The sequence below is a fragment of the Pelecanus crispus genome, chromosome 3, assembly GCF_030463565.1.
Source record: "Pelecanus crispus isolate bPelCri1 chromosome 3, bPelCri1.pri, whole genome shotgun sequence".
In the NCBI taxonomy this organism is placed as follows: Eukaryota; Metazoa; Chordata; class Aves; order Pelecaniformes; family Pelecanidae; genus Pelecanus; species Pelecanus crispus.
This window is the reverse complement of record NC_134645.1, coordinates 30566935-30578702: the sequence shown is the minus strand read 5'-3', so window position 1 is coordinate 30578702 and position 11768 is coordinate 30566935. Positions and strand designations below refer to the sequence as shown.

The window sequence follows — 11768 nt, the reverse complement described above, 5'->3', positions numbered from 1 at the left end:
AGTCTTTGGCCAAGCAGAGTTGACACACAGAGGGACAGCATAATAACTGCACTCGTGTGTGAACACATTTTTCTCTTTTAATATGCACTTTACCTTTCTGATAGGACATTTGAAGACATATGTCTGAAACACAGTAAACAATGGCCTTTTTCTTTCCTTGGACTGCATTCAGGGTTTGCACTTGCACTGCATTAGGAAGTAAATAGCTGTTTGCTGGGGCTGTAAAAATCACTCTTCCTCTCCTTGTACCTTATCTCATCTTCCTGGGCAGAAGTCAAGAGCCTCTTTCTTTCCCCTTGCCCCTTCCCTCTTGGTTATACAATTGAATACAAATGATCCAAGGGGTATAATATGCCGGGTATTTTGCACACTCATCTCTGGGGAGCTGATAACAGCAGCCTGCCTCTGTTGGAAATACCCTCTTAGCCTGCTCTCTCTTGCTGGAGTCAGCAGTTGCTCATGGGGTTGGGAGATGCTTGCCTCCCTTGCTCCTCTGGTGAAGTACTGTGGGGCAGGCGATGAGGTTGCATCTCATGCTTTGAGGTGCCTCAAGAATACTTAACGCTATAAGCTCATTGGCAGGGCCAGTGGCTTAATTGAAAACCACCAGCCAGAGTGGTGGGGTCCTTGAAAGACATTTTCTCAGCTAGAGGGGGAAAAATGGACTGTGAACAGGTCTGACCAGCCCTGGAGATGGTGGGAAGCAAGGTCTGAGCATTCTCTCTTCCCAGGGGTCTCCAAGTGGCTAAGGTGAGCCTTCCAGCCCTGCATCATCGTGACTTTGGCAGCCTTTCCATGTAAATCACAGCTCCAACATTCACGTCTGCAGCGAGAAGCTGGACAAGTAAATACCCTTCTGGGGAAAGGCGAAAGGCTGCAGTTGGCGTGTGCCTCTTGGGCTGTGACAGTGGCCTGTGGCTGTCAGCAGGACTGTGCCAGGTTTTGTTCATAACTGTCCTCCTGAAAGGAAGCAGTGAAAGGCCACCAGTCTGCCTTTATTTCTGTGAAATGAAGTGAAATGAGTGAGGCAACCCATCGGAAGCAGATCATTAGAAATACTTGTGACCTTGCATGATCCCTACAGGGCTGGGATAGAGGCAGACGGAAAGGGCAATGTGTCCTCATTTGTCATGTTAGCAGTTTATGATCTCCTGCCCTGCAGAGCTTATTTCTCTCCCCTGTGAAGGAGACATCCATGTTTCCTGCTGGGTGGAGAGCAGCTGCTGCGGGATGGCCGGACAGACCCTCCATGGAGGCACGACCTGCTTTCAACATGCTCTACTTGCACCAGCCTGCCCCGGCTGCACGTGCGTTGCACCTCGGCTAACTTCCAGCAGCTTCCCTCCTGTCCCCTGGTCCCACCTCTGAGCCCCTGGGGCTCCCTTTGTGCCTTTGGCAGCTTCTCCTGAGGGCTGGGCTGGGAAGCCACCTCTGCCATGTTGCTTTGGGACCTGGCATGAACTGGCTTTCTCCAGGGGGCTACAGAACAAGGGCTATCAGTCTTGCCCATCTCAGAGGGTCTGTGGGGTGTCAGGATAAGCGCTTTTCTTTCCCCCTCCCACTGTGCAGGTTGGATGGAGATCTGTAGTTCCCCAAAGCCCTAGAAGGAGGGGAAGAAGGACAGAGTGTGGCCTTGAGAAGCGGAATTGCTATGAAAAAAGACAAAGCCCATAACTGCTCCTTCCAGGTTCCCACAAGATGTGCAACTCTGACCTTGGGTCTGTACTGAAATGCTGCCAAGGCTGAGATGATGTGGTACTTCTGGGGTTTGACTGAGCTGTGTAGAGGACAGGGGGGAAGCTGTTCAAGCCTAGACTTTGCCACTTCATAGGCAGCACGTGGTCTCTTCTCTGTGCTGTTCTGCCTAAGGGCTGTGCCTGAGGCCTGGTAGAGCCTCCTTCACGGCATCCCTTCTCCTCACAGATGTGGGGAACATAGCTTGCAAGGCTGGGAAAGTACTGTAGGCAAAGGGCTGGAGCAATTGAACCAGCAGAGCTTAAAGGAAAGTACTGCTGCCAAAATCACTGCCTCATCAGTCACTATTCCTGTAAAGGGTTTACAGAGGAAAAAAACAAAACCACCGTAAAGGTTGCATGGTTGTACAGATGGCTTTAGGCCAAATACCATGGTCTTTGAGAACATCAATGGTCCATGGACCACAGTTTGCTTACTGTGGGCCTGGATGTTTATGAAGTATTCAACCACTTTTCTTGCATAGCATTGCTATACTTGATGCCTACAGCTGGCAAGACAAACTCCACATGTAGCTCTGTCAAGAACTGATTGCTGGTAATAGCATGTACAGCCTGCCTTGGGCTGAAGCAGGTTTGAACCAGAGCTTAAAAACTAGGTCCCAATGTATCATCAGTACTTGACCATAGTGGGTTTTTTGATTAAGGTTCCCTGAGAGATCTGGGGTTGACATTTACAGCTTGCATAACTCTCATTCTGTAAACATCTCTGTCCACTCCTGTGCATGTGAGACATCTCTGGGCAGTAAAACTTCTTTTGCAATTGCTCTTCCAGTTGCTGGGTTTATGTTTTGCCCCCGAGCAGCCTACAAAGCTCCAGACTAGCGCTAAATGGCAACTACTAGATCATTCCCTTTCCTCCTTTCCCCTTTCAAGGCTGCTCAGTTTCAGAAGGAAGAGTCGGGTCTTGCGTGGCTCAGAAGGAAGATGGGATTTAGGTGTGCTCTGCTAATATATGTTGGTGACTGCTGGTGGGACCCCAGGAAACATGGCACCATTTCTTTTTATGATTTAGTTTGCAAGCTGTGGTTTCTTGGCAGAGAGGATGGTCATCGGTTTGCTTTTTACCCTTTGGCAGGATGAATCATCAAAGATGATGCTATTAATTAGAGAACTAACCTTCCTTGTGGCAAATGGCATGAGTTCCCTAGTTTGCCAAAGGTTTGCTCCATGCTAGAACTGGATTGATGGGTGCTAGTTAGCTATTATGGATGCTTAAGCTGCTTATGACCTTTCTGTGTATATAGAGGAATAAAAACGCCTGGCTGGCGTATGAAGGAACTCTTTACTGACAGATTGGGTCCTTCCATCCTAATCAGGGAGCAACTCCACTTTTGAGAATTTAACATACCTGCTAGCTGCCAGCTGGTACCCCAGTTATCCAGTTGTGGTACAAACTGGAGACACCTGTGCTGTGTGACACGTAAACTTTAAAGATGGTTGGATGGAGTTAATTCCCCCTTGTCCTCTTTGCGCATAGCTTAAACATGGTAGGCAGATGGAGCTCTTATTTTAATTCCTTTCCACTGTCTCTTTTTTTTTTTTAAAAAAAAAAAAAAAAAAAAGCTGCTGAAATCCTACCTTGAAAGCTATTGGTTGAAGGAGGTAAGAGAAGTGGCCAGAGAGCTTTCCCTGGGAGCTGTGCTGCCTTTTGGCCTCTGTGCTGCCGTTGCCTTATAAGGAGCTTCTGTGATTCTCATCTTGTTGATAAATGCGTTGGGTGGTAGATTGATGGGTGGGTAAAAGCTACCTAGAGAGAGTTTTTAGTTGGCATTTTCTTGCAGTGTTCTTGTGTGAGGTGTAAGGAGAGGAATTCCACACATGCACCCTTCGTTTGTCTGCACAACGGCACGGGCGAGGAGGACAATATAAATATATTCCACAGTCGTGTCTTCAGAAGACATTAATGGAGCCCTTGCTGATGCTTGTTTACATGATACGTAACTAGCTGGAGAAGAGCCCATTTTAAACCCGAGCAACTTGTACAGTGTTTGACATGCTCCTGACCAGCAAAGGGATCAGTGGAATGGGAATGCCACAGAGAACGTGTGCCATACTCGCCAGGGATTTCTCTCCCTTAGGGCAGAGAGGAATTGTTTCAAAGTGTGTTCATCCCACTTTAAATGCTGGCTTCATTACTCTATCTGCAGTGCATGAAGGAGCTGGAAAGCTACACAGTGATTGACTTGCCTGCACTAGCCTTGAACTTCTTAGCATGTCGAGTTTCCAAACCAAGCCTTGTTTTCCCCTACCCTTGCACAGACCAGGAAGAGGAGGGAAAGGCTCATAAGCACAAGGAAGGAAAGGGAAAGACCAGAAAATAGTAGATGCTGTATTGTGAAAAGTCCACAAAAATAACTTTGAGTTACTCCAGAGGAGTGGCTTGACTATAACATCCATGCTTTGCGAGGAGACCTTATTGCGACCTTCCAACACTTAAAGGGGGCCTACAGGAAAGAAGGGGAGAATCTTTTTAATAAGGCCTGTTGTGACAGGACAAGGAATAATGGATTTAAACTAAAGAAGAATAGATTTAGACTAGACATTAGAAAGAAGTTTTTTACAATGAGGGTGGTCAAGCACTGGAAGGGGTTGCCCAGAGAGGTGGTAGAGGCCCCATCCCTGGCAACATTGAAGGTCAGGTTGGCTGGGGCTCTGAGCAACCTGATGTAGTTAAAGCTGTGCCTGCTCACTGCAGGGGGGTTGGGCTAGATGACCTCTAAAGGTCCCTTCCAACCCAAAGCATTCTATGATTCTATGCTGTTCTCCATGAGTGTTTCCAAACACCCATCTGTCAAACTTTGAAGGACTTGAGGAATTCTGAGCCTAGGAAGGAGTTAAATAGTCTACCATGTCCCTCGATTTGCCACAGCCTAAATGTGGAGTCACCTAATTCCTCTTCCCACAGCTTGTCCCTGTAAAAAGAGAAACACTGAAATAAACAATAGCAGAGGAGGAAGCTATCAATGATGCAAGAGGTGTAGCATGTTGAGGTAAATTCTGGAGAAGCTTGTCCCTGGTTCCTGCTGGGCTTGTAGGAACACTGTCGCTCCGTGTAAGGTCAGATCGCCCTAACTGTGTGTTCCCCAACCAAAGGTTGCTGTCATATGGACAAAACATTAAGGCATAATAAGGAGAGCAAGTTAAAGGAACAGTTTCCAGACCTAAATCTGAATTTCATTGTTGTATGAAGTTTATGTTGGAACTTAAGATGATGGAAAAACTGATTCTAACCTTTTCTGTTTGATGAAAAATCCCTCTGAACTCCAGCATGCTGGATAAATTCCAGCTCACAGAAGTAATTGCCTTTTGCTAAACTACACACCGCCTGTGAAATCTTATTCAGTGAACTTAGTGTAATTACTATCCTTCCCTTCAAATAAATGGTTATATAGTGCTGTTGATCCAATCTGCCTGGCATGTTCCACAGTAGAGAGAACTTAATTTTCAAGCCCACATATTAGGCCATATAGCATGTAGGTGCAGATTTTTCTTCTCTAAATCCTTCCCAGAAAGGAACAGAAAGAGAGAAGACCAAATGCAGTTTCTATGTGGAGAAAGAGAAAGGACCTTCTTCTTGTTCTGACCTTGTAAAAGCTCTTCTGCCTGAGGATGGGTAGAGAAGGGCATGAGAGGATCAGAGAAGCAAGTGAAACTGGTATTTTCATGTGATATCACCCCCCATCCACAGGCATGAGCAAATGAATAGGTTCCTCTGTACAACTTCCTGGGGAAACCTTGTTCAGTAATTGAAAACTGCTCTGAGAAAAAGGAAGCACTGTTGGACACAGATAATCACATTTGGGAGTGTGGCTGTGTGAACCGACAAGAACGTGCACAGGCTGGAGGGCTGCGAGCACAGCCTGAAGCCCCAGCGGACTGGGGAAATCATATCCTTGCCACAGACGTGGGACGCAATACAGGCGCCTGGGATTGCCCAAGTAGTCATAACTCCGAAGGGCGGCGGGGGGAAAGGGTGGTGGTGGTGCAGCTGCTGTCTGTGGGAAGGGTGTGAAGAAATACATGCATCTTTTCATGGCCATACCAGAGAGACAGGATTGTATGTATTTTTTTATAGAGAACCTCAGGGTGCTTGAGGTTTGGTGTGGGGTTTTTTGTTGTTGTTTTTGTTTCTTGTGTGTTTTGGGTTTTTGTTGTTGTTGTTGTTTGCGTGTGTGTTGGGTTTGGGGTTTGTTTGTTTGTTTTTGTTTTTTTTTTTTAAATCTCCGTAAGAGCTTAGTGAGAGTGAAATGTGCTCGATAAACTTACCTGAACATGGAGGTCTATTTGTAAACTGCCTCTCTGGCATCACAGCCTCTCAAGCTGCTGTCCTGTTGCCTCTCTGTAACAGGCTTGCTTTGTCTCCTGCCTTGTCGCTGAACCACAGCGCAATCGTATTAAGAAACTGCATGTATGTCACTAAAACGCTTGTGTTGGTTTTTCACCTCCAACACAACTGGGGAAGTTGCACTCTGACAGCACAAGTGGTTTTTGAGCAAGTGTCGAAAGAAAATCCCCACACCGCAGTGTTGCGGTGTTGTTCTGCACACTTGACCTGAGCTGGCAGAGCTCTTTGTGCCGCTGTCCCTTCTGAGTGAATCCTGCTGAAGCATCCCAGAGAGGCTGGCGTGGGGACGTAGAGTGCAGGAGCCTCTGCACGACGTGCAGAGCAGAGGCAGGAGCCTGCGGCATGTGCTGTAGTGCTGTGGTGTGGGGGGTGACTGCTGCTACCAGTGACACAGAAAAGTCTCTTGCTGTTTCCTGTTTAACAGCAAGCCTTTGAGATGGCTAAAGCACAACTGCAGTCAGTGCAATGAAAATGAATCTACTACACGTTTTAACAGCAGGATAGTGACTTGGTTTGTGAACTCGCATGCCCAATCAATCAAGCACAAAAGGCTTTTTGCCCTGAAAGCCATTTGATACCTATTACAATGAATCTTTGGCCGACCCGAGCACCTTGCTGGTGTGTATACTGGAAAAAGACTGATAGACCTCACCTCCTCCCGCTCCCTTTGAGAGAACAAGTAATCTCCTGCTTTTTAAGAAAGTGTTAAATTTCAGCATGACATGATTAGTACAAGCAATGTGTTGTGTGAGCGGCAATGAGGAAATCATGCCCGCACACAGCCAGGGCTGATTCAGGGTGCTCTGTTCAGCCTCAACCTGGAGTCAGATGGATGCAAATTCCACAGAAAGACCTGGAGAGCATTAGATGCGCATGCTGTAATGACGGTTAAACTGGGGGTTACTGGGAAATTGAACTGGAGTGATACACAGTCTGCTGACTTCTCTCTAAATTTGCATTTATTGCTTCTTGCTCTCCACCCTACGATTTCCTCTCCCCCCACCCTCTCTCTCTCATCCTGTACAAATGCTACGTGGAAACTCTGCCAACCATTACTGCTCACACCCTCTTTCTGAGTGCTTCCCCAGCACTATCCTTACTGTTCTCACTGTCTTAAATGGTGCATCTCACTGTCCTATTCTGGGGATAACGATCACTGTAATCAACATGTAAAGAAAGGGCAATGAAGAAAGGTAAAATTACAGCCAGCACAATTTAGGACTAAGGTTTTTTTTGTGTCCTTTCCAGATCTCGATAAATCGGTAGCATTCTCATCTGTGACTGGCAAGGGGAAACTCTTCCAATATATTCCTTTTCCTAATGAAGTATTTATTTGGTTGGTACCTCTCCCCTGTGTTGAACAAGGTGAATCGTGGGTACAATTCCACTTGCTTCAGCAAGTATTGAGGTTGTGATTAGACTGCCAGAAGAGAAAGGAGACATTGGCAGATGTTAACCACTCATTCAGCAGTGCACACCCGAGTCCAGCAGGGCTGATCCGTATGTGCACGTCTGGGAACGTGCTAAGGATGCTTTCCTCATTCTGTTGCATGTAGAAATAAGCTTTTTTTTTTCTTGTCAGCTGCATTTCATTTTGCTATGTAAAGAAATAGACAGGTCTGGCCTTTCTTTTTTAATAATGTTTTAGGACCAGGGTACAAAAAGGTTAATGCATTAATTTTTAAGACAAGTGATAAATGTACTGCAATAAGCACATCCTACATACACAGAATATATTTCTCTATATAATATGAACACAGAGATATAAAATAAGTTATGCTTGTCTTGGTTTTTGATCACAGTAGGAGCTCAGCTTATATAAAGTGACAACAGGAACTGGAACAACACGCTGCTCCAAAGCAACAACAAAAACCAGAAGAGTGCCTCTGTGTGTGTGTGTGTGTGTGTTTGGGAAATAAAATAGGAAATTAAGGAATTTCTGCCAAAATCAGGTCTTGAAAACAGAAAATTTCATAGAGCATGAAAGAGCAGGCGGGGGGAGGTCTCTTGGCTCAGGGCAGAGGTTCTGGAGGGGATCAAGTGTTACTGTGTGGTGAGGAGGAGGGTGGGTGAAGGCTGTCAACATCTCTGTTATAGTTGTGGGGACACAGGCAGTGGAGCAAGCTCTGCCCACTGCCCCACTGTGTTCTCTACTCTTATGATGGACCGTCTACCTGACAGTGCGGGGGTTCTTATCTTTACAGTAAGAATGGGACCTAGTAGCTTTCACTGTGCACAATGAGAGTAAACATACCACTTCACAGGAATGATGAACACCACCATTGTTCAAAGAGAAAATGCTATCCACTGGTTGTGAAATGTTCAGTGAGCCTGGGAGTGGTGCTCCTCCCTTCCAACCCACTTGATGCCTGCCTCTAGTGCCCCCCTCCTTCTGTTTCCCTTGGGGAGTGCTTCTCTTGGCCATGCCTGCAGAACAAATCTCCCCTGGGGATAGAATGGAAGGCAGAGGTGATTGGGAATTCTTAGTGCCTGTCCCACAGCGAACAATGAGGAACTCCAGCTGCCCACTTCAGAGCGGTTTCAGATTTTATTTATATTTTTTTTCTTTAAGGACAGGGAAATGCTTGTAAAATTTGCATCGAACAGAGAATCAAGGTTCCTAAAATTCTTAACTCTGGGGTTTAGTATCTAGTATTTTAGTGTGGGCTTATGTTAATTGGGAAGTGCTCTTTAGTTTGGCCAATAGCTTGGAGACCTTGTGGTTTCCTCTTCAAGATAGAATCATCTCGGTCTCCTGAAGTTTGCGAGACCCATTAAACAGCAGAAGGTGCAGTCAAAGCTCAGGAGTGATACTGGCAGTTAACAGATTTCTATTAGTGCCTATTCCACTCAAAAAAATGCAGCCCACTTCAGTTTTTCTTCTACTCCCGCTTATCAGATTCTCCTAGTCTCAACGTCCTTTCTTTACCTTCATATTTACAGACTACACATTAGAAAGCAGGGACATTACACTGGAAGAGTTAATTGCATATTATCATGAAGAAGGATTGGACTTTTTTGTTCTGCTTTAGGTTTTTTTTTTTCTTCATACAGCAAAATAGGTATAAATCCAAAGATGATCTCACATCTAAAGGTATAATTTAAGTAAACATGTTTTTCTAGATCTTTTTTGCCCCTTCCCTTTCCCTCTCCCCTATAACCTTCCTTTCACTCTGTTATTTTCCTTTTGGATGGAGGGAGGAGGTGGGAAGGGAGCTCGTTTGGCAGCTCATGCCCCTCCAACTTGACTTTAATGAGATGATTCGCCAAGGCAAACTCCTCATCATCCAGCATGCCATCTTTGTCGATGTCAGCCAGTTTCCATATCTTGCCCAGCACCGTGTTGGGCAGCTTAGACCTTACCATCTCCTTCTTTGCATTGGCACCAGTTATTTTACCATCGACAGGCGAGAGTGTGTAGAAGATCTCGTCATACATGGGCTTGTCCCTGGCAACCACCCACTCGGCATCATCAATCCCTTCGCCAGCTCCTTCGCCATAGCCATGGCCGAATGGGCCATGCAAGGTGCCCTCAAAGGCTCCTCCCTTCACCATCTGGGTTGGCCGCTGTGACTCTTCCTGGCGTACGAGCACCATGAGCTGGGCGATGTCATTGGCCAGCATGTCTTCCACGGTCTCCAGCAGCTTGCTCTTCAAAGGCTGGAACTTGCTAAAATCCTGGGCTTGCAACTGATCCTTAAGTGGGACAACATAGCAAGAGGTGAGCAACACAGCCGTGTACAGTGCAGCAACAGTGTAGAGCGGTATGCCAGTCTCCTGTCTGGCTTAAAAAACAGCTATTGCAGAGGAGGAGTGGGGAGCTCAGCATTCTCTCCTCTCACAGCCCTGCTCCTCAGCATGTGATGGGGTCTCCCTGGCATGCCTTGCTCTTACTGAAATCCTCTTTAAGCCCTGTAGAAAATTATCTTCTCGGCTTACAAAGGGGGCCTGACATGGTACAGAGAAGGGAAGTGGTTTACTCAAAGGCCCAGATGATGGCCATATGTGAATAAGATGCCTCCTTTCTAAGCCACACAGAAGCAATCTCCTTGAACACCAAATTGTTCAAGGCAAACTGGTTGCGCAGCTCTTGCTACATCCTCCAGGCAGTGCTCTGCATTTCCCCCCCGCCCTGGCCCTGCACTCTGGGAAGGAGATGCCACTCTGGCAAAAGATTGGTTTACTCATCATTATGCAGCACATCTTTCAGATGCCATAAAGAAGTAGCATGTCTGTAAAGAGGTGAGCATGTCTTTGCAGCATAGCTCAGTTTCTGTAACTTTCACAGCTAAGCGAAAGTGCTTGCAGATAACTCCCTCCTAAAAACTGCAGAACAGAATGACCCACAGCTTTATCCTTCATCCTCTACTCATTAAATCCACACTATTCACTCCCACTGGACTGGTATAATTATTTTTACACACATTTTAACAAGCAGTGAATGGGATCTTCTACTGGATGCACTCCATAGATCTCATTCCCAAGAACTTATGGAAAATATACTTTAAAAAAAAAAAAAAAAGCAGATGCTGTGTTTTCCATAGGGAGCTAGTAATGACTTCAACAGCTAGCAACTCAGAACAGGTTTCTGCTTGGACTGAAGCCACACAGCAAGGCAGCAGCGTCCAGCATTGTCTGAATATACAATACAAGGCTCTGATCCAACGTTCTTTGAAGTCTTTGACTTACATGAACACTGGGTCAGGTCTCAGCTCTGCAGAACAGAAAACCTGCTTCTCTGCTTAAAATAGAAAAGGGGCTTTAAGTTTCCACAGCCTCCTTTCTCTCCTTCCAGAAACAAAGAATGAAGTAGAAGACAAAAAAAATACAGCTCTTGAGGAGAAGGGCATATTTAGGCTTTTCAGGATCTAACTTTCCTTTTAATATAAATAAGCAGTATTCTTAGGCCTGAAAAATCTGCTATTGGAACCTGGAACTAAAAATTAAGAAAAATAGAAGAAATAATTTGCTGTAAAGTGCTATTCAGGCAAAGATTTGAGAAACGAAGGCAGCTGTAGCTTCACATGAGCTCTATGTGCAAAAAGCGTTCATGCCCAAATATAGCCTGCACATATTTCAAGGCTCATTTCAACATTATAACAGGCCTTTCCCACAAGCAACAAGAATAATCAATGTCTGTGTGGCTTCTGTCATATTCCCTGTGGTTACTCTAATGATCTTTCCTTGGATTTTTGGTGCTTTGGCCAAGATGCCGCTGCTTACCTGCATCTTCCTCAGATTAGGGAAGTCTCCTGGTGAGATCTGATGCTCCCGTTCAATCCGGGCATAAATCTCTCCCAAGTTGTTAACAAGCTCTTTCTTTTTATTGTCCTTCCCAAACATTGAGGGCATTTCCTTCTTTAGAGAACTGATGATGTAAGCATGGACCTGAAGGGCATTAAATGGTATGGAATGAAGACGACAAGTGTTAAAGAGCACATCAGAAAATTCTTCCCAGCAGAGAGTATCTGTGCCCAGGACTCAACCCCATCTTGTCCCACCCTGAAGAGCAAGCTCAGCTCCTCAGCTTGCCTGTACCTACTGATTATTGCTCTAGTGCTAAGTGCTGCTCAGCTGTGTGCTCTGGCTGTGTGGAGACAAGGTGAAGACAGTGCATGAGTCCTGGGCATACAGAGAGTAACATTGATACGCACCTCCTGGAGGGAGGG

At 45.9% G+C, this 11768-nt stretch overlaps 1 protein-coding gene across 1 annotated transcript in view; it reads right to left on the bottom strand.

Annotated features, from left to right (window-relative positions):
* Positions 1-9172: 9172 nt before the first annotated feature.
* Positions 9173-11768, bottom strand: part of EHD3 (EH domain containing 3) — a 29279-nt gene continuing 26683 nt past the window's right edge. The window contains exons 5-6 of the mRNA XM_009486096.2: positions 11323-11487; positions 9173-9795 (exon numbers count right to left, since the gene is read on the bottom strand). Coding sequence (XP_009484371.2) covers positions 9268-9795; positions 11323-11487 — 693 coding nt within the window. The 3' untranslated portion in view covers positions 9173-9267. The remainder of the gene's footprint in view (positions 9796-11322; positions 11488-11768) is intronic.